General features: G+C 46.7%; 1 protein-coding gene across 3 annotated transcripts in view; it reads right to left on the bottom strand.

The window, feature by feature from the left end:
- The window catches only part of LOC120517656 (protein shisa-6), a 196,250-nt gene that overhangs the window by 23,918 nt on the left and 150,197 nt on the right, over positions 1–22,135 (bottom strand). For all 3 annotated transcript variants that reach the window (XM_039740087.1, XM_039740086.1, XM_039740088.1), the window contains exon 5: positions 1,617–1,655. In XM_039740087.1, coding sequence (XP_039596021.1) covers positions 1,617–1,655 — 39 coding nt within the window. The remainder of the gene's footprint in view (positions 1–1,616; positions 1,656–22,135) is intronic.

Here is a 22,135-nt window from a genome sequence, read left to right as displayed (position 1 = left end):
GTGGCCCAGAATGCTCTGACCCCTGCCTAGCGCTCACGGCCTGTCAGGTCTTTGGTTTAATGAACATTTGCACGCTGCAGAAGGACTAAATCAAATCAGCGAGAAGGGTCTATAAAATGAGATGAAATGATCGAGGAGGTCTGCCTTTGAGCTGCCTACCCAGCCTAAGCGGCCTGATTTATGAGGCTTAGCATAATGGGGTCAACTCTGGAGATGACAAGTGGGTGTCAATAAATATGTGTGACCTTCAGGAAGGGCGGAGACGGGTATAATGTTGGATGTGTGTGGTCTCGTTCCAGCGTAGAGGGGCCGCAGCTTAGGACTAACAACTAGCTGGACAGGTGGGTTAGGGGGACAGCTTTTGCCGACGGTCCGGCTCATCGTTGTAGGTGGTGGAGCCTCGAAATGGGCAAATACTGTGGTGCCACTCCTAAAACGCTTCATGGTGTTCAGGAGCCACAAATCCCGTTAGCCTAATAGCGGATCTCATGTTCCGTCAGCTATTTTCCAATCATCATTACACTGGATTTATCGGCAGTTAATTAATTCCCAAGTAGCACAAAAGACAGACATGCCGTCAGTAGAAAATACATAAAAATGCTCTGAAATTGATCCCCTGCCAACACGGGCGCAGTCCACAAACCATTTGACTTGATTGCTTGCTGCACATGACATTTCCTTTAATGCTAATGGAAAACATCCTTGAAATTAAAAGAATGAGCAAAAGCGAGAGATTGGGAGTCAGGAATGGGGTGGGGTTGGGTTAGGGGATTTGAGAGTGAAATCGGCTAATTTTCCATCTGCAACCAGCTGTGTGCCCCCCAGCGCCTGGCACACGAGCCCTGAATGCACACCTCTCGTCTGTGTGTTGGCCACTAGACGACCGAGTAGGCGAGGTGTGGTGCGGTGCCAGGGACTCCTAGTTCACCTAAACCTTCAGAAGCCACTTAAAGGGTTAGTTCAGCTTCAATGCAGAGCCATCATAAATAATTAAGAGCAACGCGATCCCAGCACCGGAGTGCAGCCTGGTGTGACAAATCAGCTGTTACAGGTGAGACCCAGTGGCCCAGGGTGTCCTGAGGGCTGCTGAATGGAGCAGCAAAGTCACCTGCAGCTTTCCAAAGAAACAACCCATCTGTCAGTTATCAAGGCAGTTATTATTAACACAGTTACTCTGTTTTAATTTCATCAACATTTCATTTTGATGCACACGTGCGTACACACAGACAAACACACACACACACACTTTCCCCAGAGCAACGTCACAAGCATCCTAGACAGAGTGGAACTTGAGGGCGTGACTAGACCCCTGAGTTGTCAGCAAGGATAAGCACAGTTTTATCTGATGTCTTCTGCAATTATCAAGAAGTAACATCATTCAAAGCTGTGTTTATCCCAGCCTCCTCTGGTGTCCTCTTCACATCACAGGCGTGGGCCACGTCGTTTTGACGCCATTCGCTTTAGTCCCAGAGATGATCCACCGTCCCGGGCGGGAGCAGGGTTTAGTAGACATGTCCAATTCTGTATGGGAGGCAGCCAGCCCCACCCTTAAACTCCTCCAAGACTACACATCACACAGCACGTCACAACAGTGAATAGACAGAAAGAAATCCTACCGGACTGGGACATCAACTGGGTGGGCCACTGGTGGTCTCCTGGAATACAGAAATAGGCAGATGACACATTCACATCAGGCTATTACATTAAGTGTGTGTGTGTGTGTGTGTGTGTGTTTTAGTTAGGAGACATGTATAGACTGATAGAAATAACACAACTGGACGTCTCTACACACACACACACACACACACACACACACACACGTTAATCAAACCGTTCACTTTTGTTACTTTTGTCACAAATTCATTCACCCCTCCCCCCGCCAAATCGTGCAACACAATACCCCAGAATTACAGAGCAAAAACAGAATTTTTGAAATTTTTGTAAATTTATTAAAAATAAAAAACCTCAACCTCACACTGACACTCAAGTATTTAGAGCTCTGGTGCACCCCATTCTGCTGCTCATCACCGAGAGTAGTGCTGGGCGATATGGAAAAATCATATATCACGATATGGATTATTTTATATCACAATAACGATATATATCACGATATACCACCCACAATAAAGTACGTTTTCAGTTATTCTCTGAAAAGTTTGACAAAAATATCATTGCATACTTTTTTTTGCAACTTTATTTTGAAGTGACATTTAACTGAACTGTCACAAATGAGAAAAATACATTTTAGTTTAGCAATATAAATGTATCAACTGACAACAGATGTGGTGGAGGTAGAGCTACAGTAGCCTTCACATTTTTTTTATCCACATCATAGTTATTTAAATAGTATTATCAAAATAAACTTTATTAAAAAAAAAAAAATTAAAGTGCACAACCCTTTCAAGTTTCTGAGCAGAAAAGCACTCAATTATAAAAAATAAACACAAAACATTTTTCAACCTTGTAGTGCAAAGTTTGCAAACCAAAATAAAGTATCAAAAGTAAATATCAGAGTTGAACATAACACTGTTTAAGGCATTAGCCATGAATAAAAGTGCAAACATAAAAGGCTACTTTGTAAAAGTAGAAAAATGACACTGTCAAATTTATAGATAGATAAATACTTTATTAGGGGGTCTTTCTCGGAATTACTACAGTAAAAATGACAGTACAGTAAACTAAAAGTACCTCATACAAATTACTGCACGAGTAACGCACCTTGGGCTATCATGGCTCCGTGTGGTCATCTGGAAAGTACGCAGTCTGTAAACAGCGAGCACAGAGGATCCAGTCTTTGCTGATGTAATGGATGGTTACGCTCATGTAGGGCTGCGTAGCTCTGCTCGTCCACAGGTCAGTTGTCAAAGCATAATGGACCACACTGCGAACATCCTTCTCTACTTGGGCCCGGCATGCGTTATATAAGCGAGGCAACTCGACTTTACTGAAGTGCTTACGACTGGGCATAACGTACCTCGGGTCAAGGACTTTGACGAGGTCTCGGAAGCTACCCTTCTCAACTGCATACACGGGGGTCATGCCTTTACAAATGTAATGCAAGATGGCACATGTGATTTCTTTATGGCGCTGGGACGTTTTTTCAAGCGGTGTGCTTTTTATGAAAGACTCTTTAATTTTAGGCTGGCTATATTTTTTATCGCCACTTGCCCGGGCTGTTTCACAACTTTCTTTACGTCGCATTTCTTCGATTCTCACCGTATTCTTTTTCGTGGACCTTCAAGTGGTAAAAGAGGTTTGTTGTGTTAGCGTCGGGCGCGGAAACAGTCTTTTGGCAGAGTTTGCACATAACTGTCTTCTGCTCCGTGTCAGAGCTCTTGAAGCCAAAATGCAACCAAATCACTGACGTACCCCCACGTTTCGGTAAAAGTACTTCTTGGGCTGCTGCCTGCATAGCAGTTTCAGTTTGTTGCGACTCCGGGCATTCATCTTTAACCTCTTGCGTCTCCATGTTTAAGCACTCACGAGTTAACTAGCGTAAAGCATGTCGCAACAACGTAAAGCGTCTTGTCGCAAAACCACAAGACGGAGTTTCTTTGCGAAAAAGTTCATTTTTATTCTTGATTATCACTTATATAAAGGGTAGAGTATGCATTGCATAGCGACAAGACATTATCATACATTGGTCATAGCCTATTTAATGCAATATTTTATTTAGTAATTGATAAAATTAGGTTAGAAACGACAGAAGAGAAATAGGACGATAGACACTTTTCTATCGTCCCCACAATACATATCGTCATATCGCCCAGTACTAACCGAGAGGTTTGTACTCCTTGTTTAGGGTCCACCGGTGGTCCCTTCAATGGATCAGAGTGATTAGTAAAGACACACACACCCCTGTCTATAGAATGGGGGACAGGAGAGGACAGCATTGTGTCAGGGTGCAGACCCGGGGAAGACACCGGAGCTTCTTCTCTTTGGGGGCTGAATATTTTTTTGCAAAAAACAAATTTTTCTGGATAGCACAAAAAGAAAAGGTTTCACACACACATCGACGAACTGTGTGGCTGCATGCTGTGGATGCTGTTGGGGCCTGTCCTGTGTCGGTCCTCCCAGGAGAATGTTACCGTAGGCCCATCAGCTATGTGAATGTGTTCAGCACCACGATCAGCTGATGCGAGTAGCTCACTTTCACTATCGATCTTCATCTCCAGATCCCTTGCATCAAAATCAGGATCCAAGAAGTCAGAATCTAATTCAGCGACAATACACACTGGTGTTGGTCTCTCGACCCGTTGTCGATGCCATAGAGGTTTGTCTGCTCCTCGCTGCTCCTGCTGGCGCAGGGTATCGAGGTCCAATCAACAAACGCTAACCTTCCTTCTAGCAAACGTAACTGCAAGTTTTTGTCGCGGGTTACAGCGAATTACTGTTTTCTATTACTAAATTTCGACAAAAGTCGACATCCGTCCTGAAAGAGTTAAGAGCACCGCAGCCTTCATAATTCTTAAATGGGAGAAAATAGGAGCAACGAGACCCCCTCCTAGCTAAACAGAGGGACTGTGGAAGAAGGGCCCTGGTAGGAGGCCTTTACTGTTGAACTCTGCTCTGTACTTACAGTATATAATAGAAATATTATATTGCACTTGCGGTGGCTCCTAGAAACCATGGATTCTGTGAGCTTCTCTCTCCTCTCCTCTGAGGTTTCGTTTTGCTGATGTGCTCACCTCGCTTGTCTATCAGCAGCTAAGTGAGTTTGTCTTTCTTCAGCAGTGTCACTTTGGTGATCTTCAGGCTGTAGCCTCGTCTTATGGGCAGACAGACAGACCGACCGACCCACCCAAGATTGAGGATGACTGGTGTTCTGTGGATTGTGTTGTATTTAATCCACTTTTTTTTTTTGACACCCACTGCACACCCAGCCTACCTGTAAAGGGGTCTCTCTTTGAACTGCCTTTCCCGAGGTTTCTCCCATTTTTTCCCCTACTAGGAGTTTTCCTTGTGTTCTTAGAGAGTCAAGGCTGGGGGTCTGTCAAGAGGCAGGGCCTGTGAAAGCCCACTGTGGCACTCCTTGTGTGATTCTGGGCTCTACAGAAATAAACTGTATTATACTGTAAGAGGGAGAAGTGACTGAGAACCTGATGATTCTGCCTACTCTTGTCCCCTGCCTTGAGCCCTGTGCCCACTTCAGCACAGAAAAATCTCTGGTGCAAAATTAGACTCTTGTGGTGTTAAAGTCGCCCTTACAGGCGTACATTTGGAAAACTGTTTTCATGCATTCCTTTAAATGTGAAATTTGAACCCTGGCGACTTTGTGCGTCTGTTTTTACTGAATACACAAGTCAACACACAGCAGACTTAAGTATGAGGGGCTAATTCTACCCGCCCTGCAGTAACCGGACGTGTGGCAGTCTGCTCCGCTCCGCTCCACAAGGCGAGGCAAGGCAGACCCAGAACATCTACTGGATTTCACTCCTGCTCTGGCCTTCACTTTCTCCAAGTGTTCACATTCACTGGTCTGATTCAAACTTACTCAGTGTGGGCTTTGGTTTGGAGACCCTTAATGGAAGGGGGACAGATGGACGGATGAATGAAAGGACGGTGGGAATCTCAACCTGATGACTGCAAACAGGAAGGACTCTCTGCCTATGAATGACAGCCACGTCAAAACTGTCGAGCAGTAACACAACTGAAACAGATACCCTCGGTCATTTCTGACCCAAACACTCCTCATCAAATCCAATTCCAAGACCACTGGCTGCAAAAGGAGAAGCGAGTCGGGGAGAAGAAAACAATTTGGCTTCAGCAAAGGGGGACAACAGCAGTCTAATGGGACACGAGGATGGGCCTGCACATTAGGACAGACTGGCCGTTCACAACAGTAAGCTCGTCCATCTGATTTTCCAAGGCTTGTCCATTATAACCGAGTTGAGATTTAAAGGCCCCTAATGTCCTCCTCTCCACCAAACAACTTGTCTGTGCTTCTCTGCACAAAGAAAAAAACTTTCTGCAGCTTGTGTGAATTCTGCCCTCAAGTCTCCAGCCGTGTTGCAGAGTTTGGGTCCACAATATTCAAACATTTCAGTCTGGTCACCTCTTAACCTGAGAAGGTTCAGCTCCTTCAGTCTCTCAGGCCCAACTCAGCCATGTTGCTCGTCTCTGGACTTTCTCCAGCACTGCCATGTCTTTGTTAGCAGCCCGGTACTCCACATGAGGCCTCACTAGTTCGTGTAACTCTCAAAAGAACCGCTGGAGACCACCGAGTCACAGCGAAATGAAACGGAAAGTGAACACCAGAAAAGGCCAAGTCTGGAGAAAGGCAGCGCCATCATTGAGGGAGATGCTGCCATCTTAGCTGTTTAAGTCACATTGCTCTGTAGCAGCTTGTCCTGGTGACAGATGTCAGGTCAACATGCTGATCCGAACAGCCAGGCCCAGGGCAGCCTGACCCCAGCCACAGTCACCATGTCGCTTCAGTTTCTGCTTCACTCGCTGAACATTGGCACAGTCTGCACAAAAAAACCACATGGGCAACTGGCAGGGCCTGGCACACAACTGAGTAGCATCCACCATAGTCACAGTCACCACTAAGCCATATCACAGAGACGTTTTTGGCGGTGCCTTTTATTAGGGTGCATTACTGGGAACGATGGCACTGGCCAGTCCCGGGGCTGACAAAGCATATGCTGGTCATAGAAAGTTGACAGCAGCAAAGTGGCGATGGTAGGAAGATCCTTAACTTGGCATCAAATGTCAAGGCTTTTTAAACGTTTGAATAAAATGTGATGTGCGCAGTAGATTGGCAGGCAGCGCCCTGGCATCAGGCTAATGCCAACTGTTACAGCTACTTAGCTCTTTTCATTAAAGGACGTGAGCCAACACGGTTTTAGAGTTTTGTTTTCGAGGAGAAAAAAAATGTTGAGAGAAGTCAGCAGGAGTGCAAGTCAGCACCCCAGAGTGGCAGGCATGAGACAAACGCAAAAGTCAGTCATTCACCTAAATATGACAGTAAAACGACACAGACGTGTGTATTATATTTACAAGGAGGGCCCTCTGACCGCAGCTTATTAGAAAATACGCAAGTCGTTTTACTGCGCAGCTTGTCCTCATAAAGAGAGCCACCATGACGTCACATGCATGTGTGCGTCTGGAAATGACAAAGTGTCACCGCAGCCGAAGCGATGAATGAAGACAACCGTGTCAGAAAACGCAAGCAACCTTCAAAGTGAAAATGTAAAACAAAAACAAAGTTCAGAGACCTCCTTAATTCAGCTAATGCTGCAGCTCTGGGCACAAGGCAAGAAACGGCAACAGACAGGTCGCCCATCCATGGCAGGGCCCACCAATACGCACACAAGGCCTCACGTGGGGGCCCAGTTTGAAATCACCCATCAACCCACCCAGGAGGAAAAGCCATGGAGACAGGAGAACAGCCGGGGGGCGCCGATCAGAGCCAGCAGACACATCGGTGAGGGGGCAGCATGGCCGTATAACAGCAGACAGACCCCCAGTGGACCCCGTCACTTTCTTCATGTTAAGTGGATACATTGGTCATTTCCGCCCACAAATCTACACTCAGTACCCGTAAACTAACAAAGTGAGACCCTGCTTTCAGAAAGCTCTGTACATTTATTCAAAATCAAAAGCTCTCACACATTTCAGTAAGCGTTCAGTGCTGTGGCACTCCAGACTGTGCTCGGGTGGCTCCCGTTTTCTTGAGACGGGTCCAGAACTTGGGTGAAGCCCAACCGACTGGCGACTGGCAGGCATACCTGTGTATAGAAGGCACCACAGCTGACACTGCATGTCAGGGCAAAAACCAATCCATGAAGTCAAATGAGCTCCCTGTAGCCCTCCGCCATCAAACATGCATGTAGGTCAGGGCAAGGGGGTCACGCCATTTCTAAAGCTGTGAGTATTCGCAGAAGCACAGCGGCCTCAAGAATCGTCAAATGGAAGGAGTTTGAAGCCACCATGAATCTTCCTTAAGTTGTCCATCTAACCAGGGCCTTGGTCAGGGTGGTGACCAACAACCCAATGGTCACTCTAACAAATCTTCAGAAGTTCTGTACTAAGATGGAAGAACAAGTCGGAATGACGGCCATCTTGGCAGCACTCCATCCATCAGGTGTTAATGGTAGAGTCAGTCACACCTGGTTGGAGTTTGCCAAATGACACCTACAGGACACTTAAGGATGGCACCAAGAAAATTGATTTCTGGGCAGAACACCAAGCACTCTATGGGGTGAAGACTAGGCCTGGAGTTGGTGGAGTATGGTGGGGGCCACATCATGCTATGGGACAGGGAGGACCTTGAAGAAAACCTGCTCCAGGAGTGCAGGCCACCACAGACTGGGGCAACAGCTCAATGGCCTGAAGCATACAGCCAAGACAATGCTGACGTGGCTTCGGGACAAGTCTCTGAGTGGCCCAGTCTCAAACCCCATGGAACACAAGTGGAGAGACCCGAAGATGGCCACTGGCAGACGCTTCCCACCCAATCTAACGGAGCTTGAAGGGCTCTGCCAGGAACAATGGGATCCACTGCCCCAGTCCAGGTGTGCAAAGCTTGAGGAGACTTACCAAGACGACTCTGCCAAGTACTGAATGAAGGATTTCAGTTTTGATTTTAAATAAATGTGCACACCTTTCTAATAAGACGTTTCCACTTTCTCATTACGAGGTATTGAGTGCAGATGGACAGAAACGGCAAATGTATCCATTTACAGTGAAATTTATGACAAAATAAAGGGCGCAGAAAGTGAAGGCGTTCAAAGTCTTCAGTAACTTGCATAAAACCAGACATAAATATCACTAATTATAACAAGACCATGACATCAGATGGGCAGGCCTACAGAAGCAGTGCGGCCCCCTCAAAGTCTTAAAGCAAAACGGGAGTGCAAGATGGCAGCAGAAGTAAAAATAAAAATCTATGTAAGCGTGGAACTCTAAGAGATTTGTCAAGTAGCAGGTGGGAGGACAAAGAATGGGAAAGTAGAGGCAGCAGAATCAAAGATCTGGAAATAAAATGGGAGTCCGGAGAGCAGAGCCGTTAGGTGAAAGTGTGGGTGGCATCTGGGTGTGCCCACATACAAACGGGCACTCTAAAGGTAAAACGAGTCAACAGAGAAAAAGTTACATTAGCCTACAAACCGAGGACTTGAGGCCAGTCAGGACAAAACCAAGAGTGCATCCCAGTGAGCAGCAAGTGAGCTCAGCCTAAATACACACACACACACACACACAGAGTTTAATGAAACATGGAAAGGCCTTCAGACGCATGAAACGAGCCGCGGACGTGTGCAAGTGCACCAGTCAGTGTTTGGCAAGGAAGGAAGACGGGCTGTTAATGGTGGAGACGAGCCGAGGAGGGCACCGAGCAAAATTCTTGTGTGTGAGAGCAGCAAACAAGCTGGTTAGCCGCTGGTCCAGTTCCCCAGCTACATCTGTCCTTACAGAAAGCCACTTTGACTTCATGTGTCCGCACACTACGCCAGGCTTCACAGATTGTCACCACGCCATTGGCAGAGTCTCAGAGCGTAAGCGCCCCAGTTATTACTGGATAATTAAGGGCCGAGTCTGAATGACTGGGCAGACTCTTAGTGCTTCTCAGACTGGGGCTTGTCGACTCCTTCATGGAGAGGAGCTGCCAGCCTTCACACCACTGGCTAGAAGGTGTACAGCTGGGTTAAAGTCACTCACCGAGGGCGGCTGGCATCTACTAGGTGGCAGCATGAATGCTAAGAAGAGATCACGGCCCACTTCAGGATTTATCGCTTATACACAAACGCAGATCCCTCCGGAGGCGGCCAACTTGTGACAGAGCTCAGGTGCCAGCCCGGACGGCGTACAGCGACAGCTCCACAAAGGTGCTGCACGGATGGCTCTCAGTGCCATAAGTCTGTTCGTTCATCAATGTACCAAACCTGCTCAGACTACATTTAGGGGGTCTCAAGAGCCTGGAGTGGGTGACACACCAGTTGGTCCTGTTAACAGGATGACATTCCTTTGACACGTCAAGTCCGTGCAAGTAAAAGGAAACAGGCAGTGTGGTTCTATGCTGGTGTACTTAAAGGTCACGTCTTTATGTGTGTGACAGCCCACCTTTTTAGGACTATTACCCAGAGTGCTGTGCAGTTCTGCCAGAATCGGTGAGTTGATGGAAACAGGAAAGCAAAATGGGAGAAAGTCTTGTGCTGTGTCTGCTTGGTGGAGGCGGCGTGAGAGAGGCAGAGAAAGACACGACGAGAGAAGCCGTTAGTTTTAACAGGTCAAGAGAGGCGAATACCCGCCGTAGAATCCATTTCGGCAGAAAAGCGTCAGCACGTGTTTTGACAACGAGAGACACACCTGTGTGCAGCGTTGGGCCTTTTTTTTTTTTCCTGACTATTTCAGTCTTAAACTTACATACAACGCCAGGTGCCAGTGTCATACCTGAAATTGGCACATTTGACTTGTGTCCTCCCTCACACACACGCACAGACGAGCACTTCACTTGGGTATCTCGCAGCCTTCACTCGTTCCGCTGTCCACGCGCGGTGTGGCACACTCACCTTCCTCGCCCTCATCAGAGGCATCTTCATCCCTACTGCCACTCTCCCGTTCACTTAATCTCTCAACCTTGATGCCATCATACATACCTGCTGCCCCAAAACCAGACTCCTCCCACCTTCTTTTTCTCATTAGCCAATCAAAAAAAAGCGATAGGCATAACATCAGTAAGGCTGTTTCATCAAGTTTAAATAAAGTCTCAGTAAAAAAACTTTATTTAGATGTTATACGACTTTAAAAATAGGTATTTGATGTAGAATTTGGGTTTACAATCTGAGGTACCAGCAGACTGGCACACATTGAAGTGCTGATTATACCACAAAGCGGTCGTTGGTTTGAATTATCCCGTGATGGTGCATTGAGTGTATCCATGAGTACTGGGTGCAGGGCATGAACATGGCAGGCACCGGTCCAGTGGGACATACATGCATCACTCATGCCAGGTCAACACGGAGTGTCTTTACAGTGTGGGAGACGGGGGCAAACTCCATGTCAACACTGACCAGACAGGTGGCATCAGCTCTAATCACGAGTCCAACATGCCAACCGCAGGACATCTGCGGAGTTTTAAGAATAAATGGAATCTGCACACGGATACTTCCAGGGGGTCCGTTTATTTATTTGTCTTGGTTCCATTTAACTTCTCAACCAGAGGAAAATAAGCCATCAAAATGGCCTTGGCGACAATCACAGGGGACTTTACAAAGCACATAATAACGTACAACAGAAAGGTGACCGCGCTGCTGCCCTGACTTTGCCAACGCAGAACTTTCTAACGAGGCTTAATAGCGGACTGTGCACAGCATGGCATTCTTTCACGGACCCTCCTCACTTCTCCATCGAGATTCCCAGCTGTCCTGCGCTCCCTGCTATGCTAGAAATGTGACACTTGACCTTAGAAAATCCTGCTAGTCACCCAATCTTCAAGGTTCTCCTTCACAGCGAGGCTCGACTTTCACAACATGGCAGAAACTGTGATACGAGTGTGAGGGCCTGTGGTCACATACTGGCCGAGGGTCTCAGTAACTGTGTGGTAACGAAAAAGCAGGGCTGTGTCATCAAACCCACACCCCTGTCTTCCCCTTTAAAGGCATACGTCTCAGTGCCCCACTGCGCATAAAAAACACGTCAAGTGGCAAGCCGACACAGTTTTTACGAAGTTGGTGCGTCACTCGAGCAGAATGGCGTCAGAGAGGCAAAATGGCAAACCGCAGGCAACGACTCAAAGCCAGAAATGCCACCCCTTTCTGATGCTCTTTCTTTACATATGAATTGGCAGAGCCCGATCCTGGATGAATTGGGTACAGTGGGCAAAAGGGGCCTGAGCTTGGCTTCAGAAATGAACAAGAATTAGTCGGTGTGACGGCATGGCTGTTCATCTTGGAGACAACAACCCAAAATGTCAGATGTTACAGAAATGAGAAAAACATCCACAGGAGCACAAGTTTTGAGTGCCATTCTTATGTTGGCTTTCAGAGGGCACTGTCGGTGTGGAGTCTGTGCGTTCTCTCTGTGCCCGCAGCTTTGTTTCAGCTACTCGGGTGCAGGATGTGAGAAGGTGAGTAAGTGCTTTGCCCTCAGCACTGCCTGCATCAGCGGGTACCCCCAGTGACCCTAGAGATGGTGAATGAAGCACTAAAGGGCCCCAACATTCCTTTACCTTTAAGAGGAGATGTTCAAACGTTACAACAGATGCCACCCAGGTGGTACCACAAAGGCAGATGCCATTGATCCAAATGCTCGCCTTTTTTAATGTCTTGTGCCAAGATCTGTAATTCCAACTTTTCTGCAACCTGTGAGGTAATTTAGATCTGCGAATGCAGCACTCAGTCACCTTTCACATCCAATGCCAGATTAATGGGCTCTGTCAGGATTGATTGTCTACTTTTTGGAATATCTCACCGTCAGCCAAATGATGATTTATGCAGTCATCACACAAGTGCTGGCATGTCGGTGCGGACATCTCAGACGAGAGGAGGCTTGCACGAGGACCGACTCTCACACCGAACCTTCAGTCAGTCATCCGCTGCCAGTGGTGTCGCTCCAGTTCAGGGTCACCGCGGGTCTCTCGCTCGTCTCCTTTCTATTGTGTTGTCTAAATGTTTCCTTCTTCTCGCTCAGTGAACAGTAAGCGAGGATTGCGACACAAAAAAAAAAAAAGCTTCTGGCCCCCCGACAGAGCAAATGAACTGTGGAGCCCTCCCTGCCCACCAGCGAGTTCGGTCAAGTGTGGGTCCGGGCTCTGCATTTGGCTGTGCCCACCACAGGTGACTTGCTTCTACTCCCACCCAGGAGTTCCACAGCTCTCACTTGGGGAGAACTTGAATGTTCTGCGGCGGCTGATCTGACCTACCAGTTGATAGCTAAATAGCCAGGTGTCATTTTTAGCATTGGTGGGGTCTCGCTTGTGTGACCCTGGGAGTGAATCTTGATGTGGCCTGTTGCCAGGTGACTAGGGGAGAACATTTGGAGTCCTTTGGAATATTTCTTATGCTTTATTAATTGTTATTTTTGCATATCATGTAATTTATAACTTTTTTTGTGTGGTTTTCATGGCTGCCAATATTTTGTGCATCTGCTTGCCTTGGTAGTATGAGGGTGCTAGGCATGTGGTACGTGTGACCGTTCTGACACAGACGTTAGGGGGCAGGACTCACGGGCAAAGGCAAGAAAAAGGAGCAGGAGATAAAATCTTTTACTTGAGACAATGCTTCTCAACCAGTGGGTCACGATGAGGGGGACCCTCCAATACCCACCAGCATGGACCATCTCGCTCAAATCACCAAAAGGGAAGACCCCCTCATAAGATGAGCACCAATGGGGACCCTGGTGAGTTAATAAAACTTGAGTGGTACATCACCACCATCACCATCACCATCCCCGCGAGTCATTTGTCAGTATGCTACGGATTCTGTTTGAAAGACATGACATACGCGAGTCTCTCTGGGCAACACCTTCACAAAATAATTCACATGGCCATGGCAGGTGAGCAGCCTGACCAGTGACAGATGGCATTTCTAGAAGGGTATGACTGGCCCAACCTAACAGGGCAGCCACTCTTGCAGAACACCTGTGTAAAGTAAGGGGTCCACTAAAGTTGGTGGGAGACAAGCCTGTTGCCAGTGAATGTCCGATTAGCTTAATAGCGACGCCAACCTCTTGACAAAGCGTTGCTTATGGTCAGCCTCGGGTGACCAGAACTTGTGATCTGACGGCCTGCTCTGTCTTTGTAAGTGACACTTTTGTGAAACATCTCCCACTGGGAAGGTAACGTGCCAGGAGGAAGTCGGACCACCCTTGGGGAATGGCAAGCACTGTTTGGTGAAGTGTGAACAGCAGGACCAGACCATCCTAATCAAGCCGGTTTCAAGCACACTTTAAGTGCTGATCTTCTAATTGTGGTTTAACTAAACTACAGTAAGAAAAAATCAGAAAGGAGAACAAAGAGCCAACAATAAATAATGAAACAAACAAATGCAACCCACTGCTCAGCTTCAGCAGCCCCTCAAAGGTAAAGAGGAGAGCAGCAAATTCAGAAGGTGCTCAGAGGGTGGTCTCTCCATGGCTGCCGGACTCGGGTAATTCACCTACACACACACACACACACACACACACACACACACACACGTATCACAGAAAGGAAATTCAGCCCAGGAGCCCGAGGGGAGCGGAGGCCACATAATGACTCTCATTTTAGTAAACAGTTTAATCCAATTTTTTGTACATTCTGCTTATGCGAATTACATTTACTCAGTTGCAAGTGAGGTGAATTAAAACCGAAAAAATGACATTTATGGGCAGCTGTGATAGGAATGGAATAAAATGGCAATAATTTTGTCTGCCGCTCTGCTCTGTATCGCCACTAGCTGAGCACAACGTCTTTGCATTCACGTAATTCCAGCAACAGGGGGTAAATAACCTGAATCCCAAGGCAGCCACAAACGTCCCCGTGCCGATGGCAGTCATCTGCCCTTCCCAGTGTGCAAGTCTAGAAAATGAGGACATCCAGCATCCCCTCTCACGATCCAGAGGCACAGAGCTGTGACCGGGCCGACTAACTTTGTCTAATGTGATGGGTTAATTAACAAGTTATAAGGCCTGTTTTACAGTAAATGTCGTTGGGCTGCTGGCGAATCATCGCGGGCAAAGACGTCAGACGCTGGCGTTATGACGTTTGGGTTTGGTTAAGAGGTGGGCTCAGTGAGGCGGGCAGGCTGGCATTGCTAAGTTACGGAGACGTTCAACTTTTATGTCATGGTGTGAGCAGACGCCTCGTGCAGCCGTCGTGATTCGTTTTCACTTCCCCTTTTGATCTTCCTGCTGAATATCACGCAAGCCCCACCCCTTGGTCACCATTGGTTTAAACTGTTCGTGCATTGGGCAGAGCGAATAATTAAATATCAGCCACTCGGGGTTCAGTTCGAGTCATACTGTGGTGGGCTCGGTTAGGTTGGGTTTTGTAGCTGACCGGCTCACATTGTCCACAGCTATGAAGGAATATATTGATCAAAATTAGATAAATAACTAAATATGCAAAAAAAAAGAATTGTTACACTATATAAATAACAACAATGATGTGTTAAATGTGTCATAAAATGTTTTTTTTTGCATAGTTCATTACAGTGAAACATGACATGAATTATGAAAACCGTCAAAGCTGAGAGTGAGGCCTGTGTTCTGACTGGTGAATCGGCAGTTTGTGGGGACCGTAGACTTGACTGGGACATGCAACTTCAAACATGTCTGTGACTGGGTGGGCCTGGGGTTGACCTGAGTGCAAGAGAATGTCACCCAAAATCACCGCACAACTACTTTAATTATGTTGGCCCAATTGGGCGTCTGCATCAGATGCGTCTGTCGGCATATAAATGGAGCGCTTGATGGCCAAAGGCTTATGGACCAATCAGAACACAGCATTCACTGGTGCGACGTCAGCGAACTGATGAGGAATCTTTGAGAGCACAGGAGACAGACGTGGGAATGAAAAAAGATGCCATCATCGGAGTTTGTAAAAAGGCCACAGCCACAAATATGAAAGAAGAAAACTCTGAAGGCAAAGGACATGATATCAGAGAAACGTTTAACCCATCATTGCCGATTATCCGTGGGTCACGACCTTCGAGGACACGCCCCCAACACTGCAACGGCACTGTCCTAACGCTGAATATCCAAAATGGCGGCGCTTGTTAAATTAAAAGATTGTGGCCCTAAAAACACCAAAAATGCAGTACAATTAAATGAAAATTAAACATCAGCATTGAATTCAACAACTTCAGGAACCCCCAAAACAAGACTGAATGATGATAAAAGTGATACGTCTAAAGTGACCAGGCGAGGAGGTGCGCCTCACGGGCCGTCGGAAGGCCACTTACAGTATAAAATGGTGCCAGAAACCACAGAACAAGGCAGCGCCGGGGCATTCGCCCGTCCACGTTTGTCTTTCTTTTTGTACATCTTTAAAATGCAAATAATAAGCTGCAGTTCATCTGAAGCCGAGTGTTCATATTGGTTTTACTTTATTGCTTCTTCCCCCACAGTAATGAGCAGCCGCGATATTAAAACCTCGACTTTATGCTGGTAAACGCACAACTGCAGATGCTACGCTTTTTTTTTTTTCCTCTTTTTCTTTTCTTATTTTGCCTCTTCCAGTCCATTACATCCAGGAACCGTCCCTGTCAAACAGACCCCTTGTATTTTGACAAAGAATGGATTTTATGCCAGCAGCCGTGCTGTTGGCGTAGAAGATTAATAATACATTGAATCTTTAAGGTCTAGCAGGGAGCAGCGGCTCTTACTGCCGCTGTTTACTTGCACTTCAGCTGGAGCACCGTCGGCTCACGAGGGCTTCTGGGAAGCAATTGACAGCTAACTATTTCAGAGACAGTCAAGAAGATATGAGCATTTGATCAAATGTTATTGCTGTGCCTCAAATTGGAAGTAATGTCATTAGGAAGGGCCCATGTGTCTGCAAGCCAGTCAAGTCTACGGTCCCCACAAACTAATGACACAAGAATCTGCTGAGCTCCCTGTGCTGCACACTTCCAAATTAAACTGCCATACAAAAAATGAAACAACTTTGTCCTCAGTGCACACTGAAGGAGGCCACTCCACAGTAAGCAGGGTGCTCTTCTTGTTTGGCCGTAATTGAAAGCAGAGCCTGAACACATTTTTAGAGCGGAGGCTTTGACTAAACTACATGCGGCCCTGGCACAGGGTTTGATCAATGAGTCGATGATTAATGATTTCAAATGTTAAATTACGTAACAACCAACTCCGTTCTATGGTGGCAAATGAACTCGATCGCTCAGTTAACCCGTTTGTTGTGGCTCATGATTGTTGTTAATAAAGAAAACAAACTCCTTTCAGCGTTACGTTAAGGACGAACTCCGTTATGAGCCTGGCATCAAGTGCGTAGCCCAAGTCAGCAAAATGTGGAATTCAGAACAGCATTACACCGTCCCACCACCTCCTAGCCCATCAGAAACCATTTTCAGCACCGAGTACAGCATTGGTGTAACTGTCCACTGACACGAGAAAGAACAAAGTCCAAAAACAAAGCGGAAGGCAAAAAACGGACCATCGGAACTTGAGGGGCATCAGCATAAATACACAAAAATCCGACAGAGAAAGAACGTAACGTAGGAAGCGATCCAAATCACAGGTACATCAGAACAGTCTCGATGAACTTTAAATGGTCACACCAAAGACGATGTGCCATCCCAGGGCATCCAGGAATACGACGTCAAGGAAACATCCAACGTGAAGCCCGCAACAGAACAGCGCCTATGGACGAAAGAAAAAGATAAACAAGACTGAAATGAATCCCGTCCACCACTGCCAAACACAAAGGGGGTGATGAAGGTGCAGCCAACAGTACCCCTCCACTCTCAGAGAGCTTGGTCAAGTTTGGACTCCAGCAAATCACTCACAGTGACTAATGGACATGATCGTGGGTATCAAAGGAATACTGGGACACCAAAATCCTTAAAGGCGATGGTAACGGGCAATGCCACAGTGAACTGCACATTAATAATTAAAAGGCAGATGGCATCACCTGCTGCCCTCTCTTGCCTGGTGGTGGAAACACATTTGTGAGCAACTGCAGCAGAAATAAAGTGGCCCACCATCTGACACAAGCAAACCAAATTTCACAGACTCCGGCCACAGTGCGAAGTGAAAATCAAGGGGCTCATGGGAAGGTTTGATTGACATGAGGAGGAAACTTCAGGCTTGTAAGGCAACAACAAAGCAACTGGATGGACGGAAAAAGACAAAAAGTGGACATTTATGACTGCGGTGGGTGAGGCCATAACTAGAACGGTATGTTTGAGGTTGGACAGCAGCAAGGATTAGCTAAATATCACCAGCACAGCAGAGTCATCCTCATGGGCCAATGAAATGCGTCAGTTGTGCAGTTCTGTATCTGTAATGAGAACTTTCATCAAGAGCTGTGGGGTTTTAAGGGGTCACAGTGTGGCTTTAGAGCTTTGTGGGCCACAGCTGCCCAGCCCTGTGTTCACATGGACCTCCTAGGTTTAAACGTAACGTTAGAGAGGGACAGTACATCATGTCTAGTCACTCGTACTGGAGCAGCTTAGAGACGCCAGTCCAACTAAGACCCATTCACAAGTACCCAGCATTGTCACCTACTGTGCCCCCCAAATACTCTTCTGCCCTTTTCAGAATTGATGTCAAAGCCTCAAATGTGCCAAGAGCATCATACACTAATCAGACATCCCATTTATTTAATTTCACAGCTCCTCCCCCAAATCCAGACCCCCAAAAGCCCTCCATATTATTTATTTACTTATTTGGCTGACCCCTTTATCCAAGGCGACTTACAAATATCTAAGATACCCTCGGTTCCATTTCCTTTGGTTTTCTAAGTGAAGTCAGTCGTGGGATTTGAACCCACAGCCTCAGGATTCTTAGTCCAAAGTCGTTACCATCCTCAATGGCCGCTCACAACTAGCAGCAGTTAGCGACGCACATCGGCCACACGGCAGACTTGGTGATGACGCCGGCCATAAATCGAGGCCGAGAGGGAGACGAGCACAAAACACCAGACACATGAATCGTTCCAAAGAGCAGCAGAATAAAGAGCCTGACGATAAAGCTTGGCCGCACAAAGCCTGATGTGATCCTGATGGCGGGGGGCCGGGGTGGTGGGGGCGCGTGATGATATTCTTAGCAATTCTGAGCAGTTACAGATGAGATATGGGGACAGCAAAAGGAAATAATGAGGCGGCAGACCAGACAGATGCATGAATTTGCAAAGCTGACAAAACCGAAATGCCCCGGGAAGAGCGAGGAGTCGGACATTAATGCAGATTGCAGCTGAGGTGATGCCAGGGGGGTCAGAGGCAATCAGAAAGGCAAAAGCACCAAGCAGGAGTGAGGCTGAGCACATAAGCACTTGACCCATCAAGGGAGGTGAAGCAGTGAGGTGGTGGCCACCATCAGACAGAGATTAAGGGAACTGGACGACGTTAATGGAATGGCACTTAAAGGGGCCAGTGAGTGACTGGGGGGAGTGCACTGCTGTGGAGGGCACATGGCCAAACGTGAACCGCCTTTATAAAGAAGCTATGGGGACAACCGAATGGGTGGGTGAGGTGTTCATACTGGGAATGAGGGATTGTGGGAAAAGTAGGAGAATGTTAATGGCAGGGTGGCTAAGATAAGGGGATTCTGGCTGGGTGAAGGTACAGGTGATTAAAAGTAGGAAACTGGGAGGTGCATTTGGATAATGACAGGGGTTACTGTGATAAGGACAGGGATACGGAGAAAGTTTATAAATGGGGGGCATTGGTAGTTTCAGCGTCCAAATAAGGAAAGGTAGCTACAGATGAGAATCAGGAAACTGGCAGGGGGTATGGGTGGTAGAGTGAGGAAGACAATGACAGCTAGCTGGTGAAGTGCATTTAGATACTGGGGTTGGGTAGAACAGTGACGAGGTTGATTTGGGGTGACACAGACCCTGTCACAGTAGTGTGAATTGTGATGATGGCCAGGGATATTGGCAGTGGACGGGGTCAGGTAATGATTAGCTAGTGGCATGTCAAAGTGAGAAGCGGGTTTTGTGTGCTCAAGGGTTCATGGATGCCAGGAGGGTAGCTAGTAAGGATAAGACGAGAGCCCACCAGATATGGAGGGTCTGTTTAGTGTACCCAGCATGACGATGTGGCTGTAAAAATGAAAGACAGTCAAGTGCAGGATGAAGATGATCAGCACACGCGTGTCAAGTAAAAGATCAAAACGACAAAGACGTGCAGATGGAGACGAGACCAGACGAGGGGACTTCAAGTACGAAAAGGGCACGACTGGGCTGAATGCCCCTCAAATCAAATGGAAAAAAAATGGAGGATTTTCAGATAAATATTTGTAAAACATATAAGTGTAGTCATTTGAAGAGCACGGCTTTAATGTTCATTCAGACAAAGACGTCAGCGTAAAAAGCTCAGAATATTGCAGGCTCCTGGGCTCAAAAATGAGCGCCAATAAATCTTTTTGCATTCTGCACAACACAGTGATTATAACCCTCGAGGTTTAAATATTTCCTTATTAGTTTTTCTCAGTAATTTTCTCCCAATAAGCATGCATTTGATGCAGATGATGAATGTTCTATAAGAACACAGATAATTGTTTTTAAAGCTGATATCTTCAGTTTTCCCAAGATGCAATTTAGACTGGAAAAAAAAAATAAATAAAATTAAACGGATTTGTTTGCGTTTGTGCCGATAAATGTGAACGAGCCCCGGCCCGATGGGCTTTACTCACAGACGGCCAATTTTCTTGGATGCTGAAACAAATTTACCAGGGAATGTGAGCTTCGCCTGGATACTGAGAGGCGTTGGCACTGGGATTTAAACGATGGAGGTGGCTGCTGATCCCACAATGGAATGGCTCAGTACTCCTCTGGTAACATAGGCTGGCACTGGGGTGCACAGAAATGCGGCCGATAAAGTCAGTGGGGGCACCAGCGTCACTGGTCTGGTGGCTTTGTGGGTACAGTATATGGGTAACAGAGTGTGGCAATCCAAAAGCCAGATCCTGAAAGGCCACATTCTTCATTTTCTGATGCGGGCAACTCTAACCCTCACCCTGGGGTTCAGCTGCCACTCTTGTCTTTTGTAAATTTCATCCACATTCATTTTCTAACATTTTTATTTAAAGCATTTTGTTATGCGGTGGAAGGCACTGAATGTGCTGAACAGAATCCAGAATGTGTAGTGTGAACGCTTTCACCGTTTGTGTGATTTCACGTCTTCACAGTTTATTCAGTGCTTGTGCACAATTAAACTTGCACTCTCAAATATCGAGCACGGTGTGGCGCCTCACAGAACAGACCCAAACACAAACACAAGACCACCCTTCAAGTGAGCACTTAGGCCAGCCATCTTTCTACATCCCCCCTGTTCTCCATTACAGAGAGACTAAGCGAGTGGGTATTTCAGTTCATCGCAGGCCACAATTACTCACGCCAGCCCAAAATCCCTGAATAAGTCTCTGAAGACATGGAAGTAAAGCACAGTCCTGATAAAATGTGCGCACGGGAGAACTTGGCACAAACGTCTGCGCCATCGGGCCGCATTCAACTGGGGTCCTGTGCACTCATAGAGGGGGTCCAAGCTCAAGGACTTCAAATGATAACCTTAAAACTGCATCAGAGGTGACGTCACGATTTTTGAGTTTATTTTTTTTGGCTACCATTCTGGTTGTTGTGCAGGCACAGCCATTTGCTTACTTGTAGTCTGGGTTATGACCTGATGGTGGATGTGCAGTCTCCAGAATTCTATTGTCCAAGATGAGACTAAATGGCAACAAGCCCCCATAATAAGTGGGAGATGACGGAAGCTCCAGGGCAGGCCTGGCAGAGCATCAATTGAAAAAAGCCCAGCGACTGGTGATGTCTGTAGGGCTCCAGACTGCACAAGATTTGCAACCAAGTGTTAAACATGAAAATTTTATTAAATATTAATGTCTTTAAAATGGAGGGCTACCTACAAGAAGGGTTACAATTCCCATACCATTCACCCAAATGATTGGAATGTAAATCCCCTTGATGCAATGCTGAAAGTCGACACTAAAAGCTCAAATATCCTTACGTTTTCATGTCAGTTCCAGTGTGTCTGGGTAGAGAGTCACACTAATGACAGTTGTGTCCCCGTCCTGGTACTTAAATGAAGTATGCGGGCCCAAAGGATGATGGCTGCCAGTCCACTTGCCAACACCGACTTGCTATGAGACGCTAACTGAGAGTAAACAGCAGGCCTCGGCTTAGACTCCACCCCTTAGTCCCGCCTTTCAGGCTTGTGATGGGAGGAGCCCTTGAAGAACAGGCGGAGCTTAGCTGCAAGTCTTCAGTCTTCTGCTCTTGTGATGACCTCTCATTTTGTACATTTTTGGAGCTTTTTTGGGGTTTTTGTGCCCTTTTGTTTGTTTTCAGTTTTGTTTTTTGTTTAATTCTTTGGACACTGTAGTTATTTATTTTATCCTCTGTTCACCCTGGCCACATGGCCTTATTCTCTGACTTGCACTTACAGACTTAAAAACAATTCTATGTTTAAAGTGATTCTGCTTCTCTTAATTAGGTATCCAACTTACGTAAGTGTGTATTATT

The sequence above is a fragment of the Polypterus senegalus genome, chromosome 17 (assembly GCF_016835505.1).
Source record: "Polypterus senegalus isolate Bchr_013 chromosome 17, ASM1683550v1, whole genome shotgun sequence".
Lineage (NCBI taxonomy): Eukaryota > Metazoa > Chordata > Cladistia > Polypteriformes > Polypteridae > Polypterus > Polypterus senegalus.
Note: the sequence above shows the minus strand (reverse complement) of the source record. Positions and strands in the feature narration are given on the sequence as shown.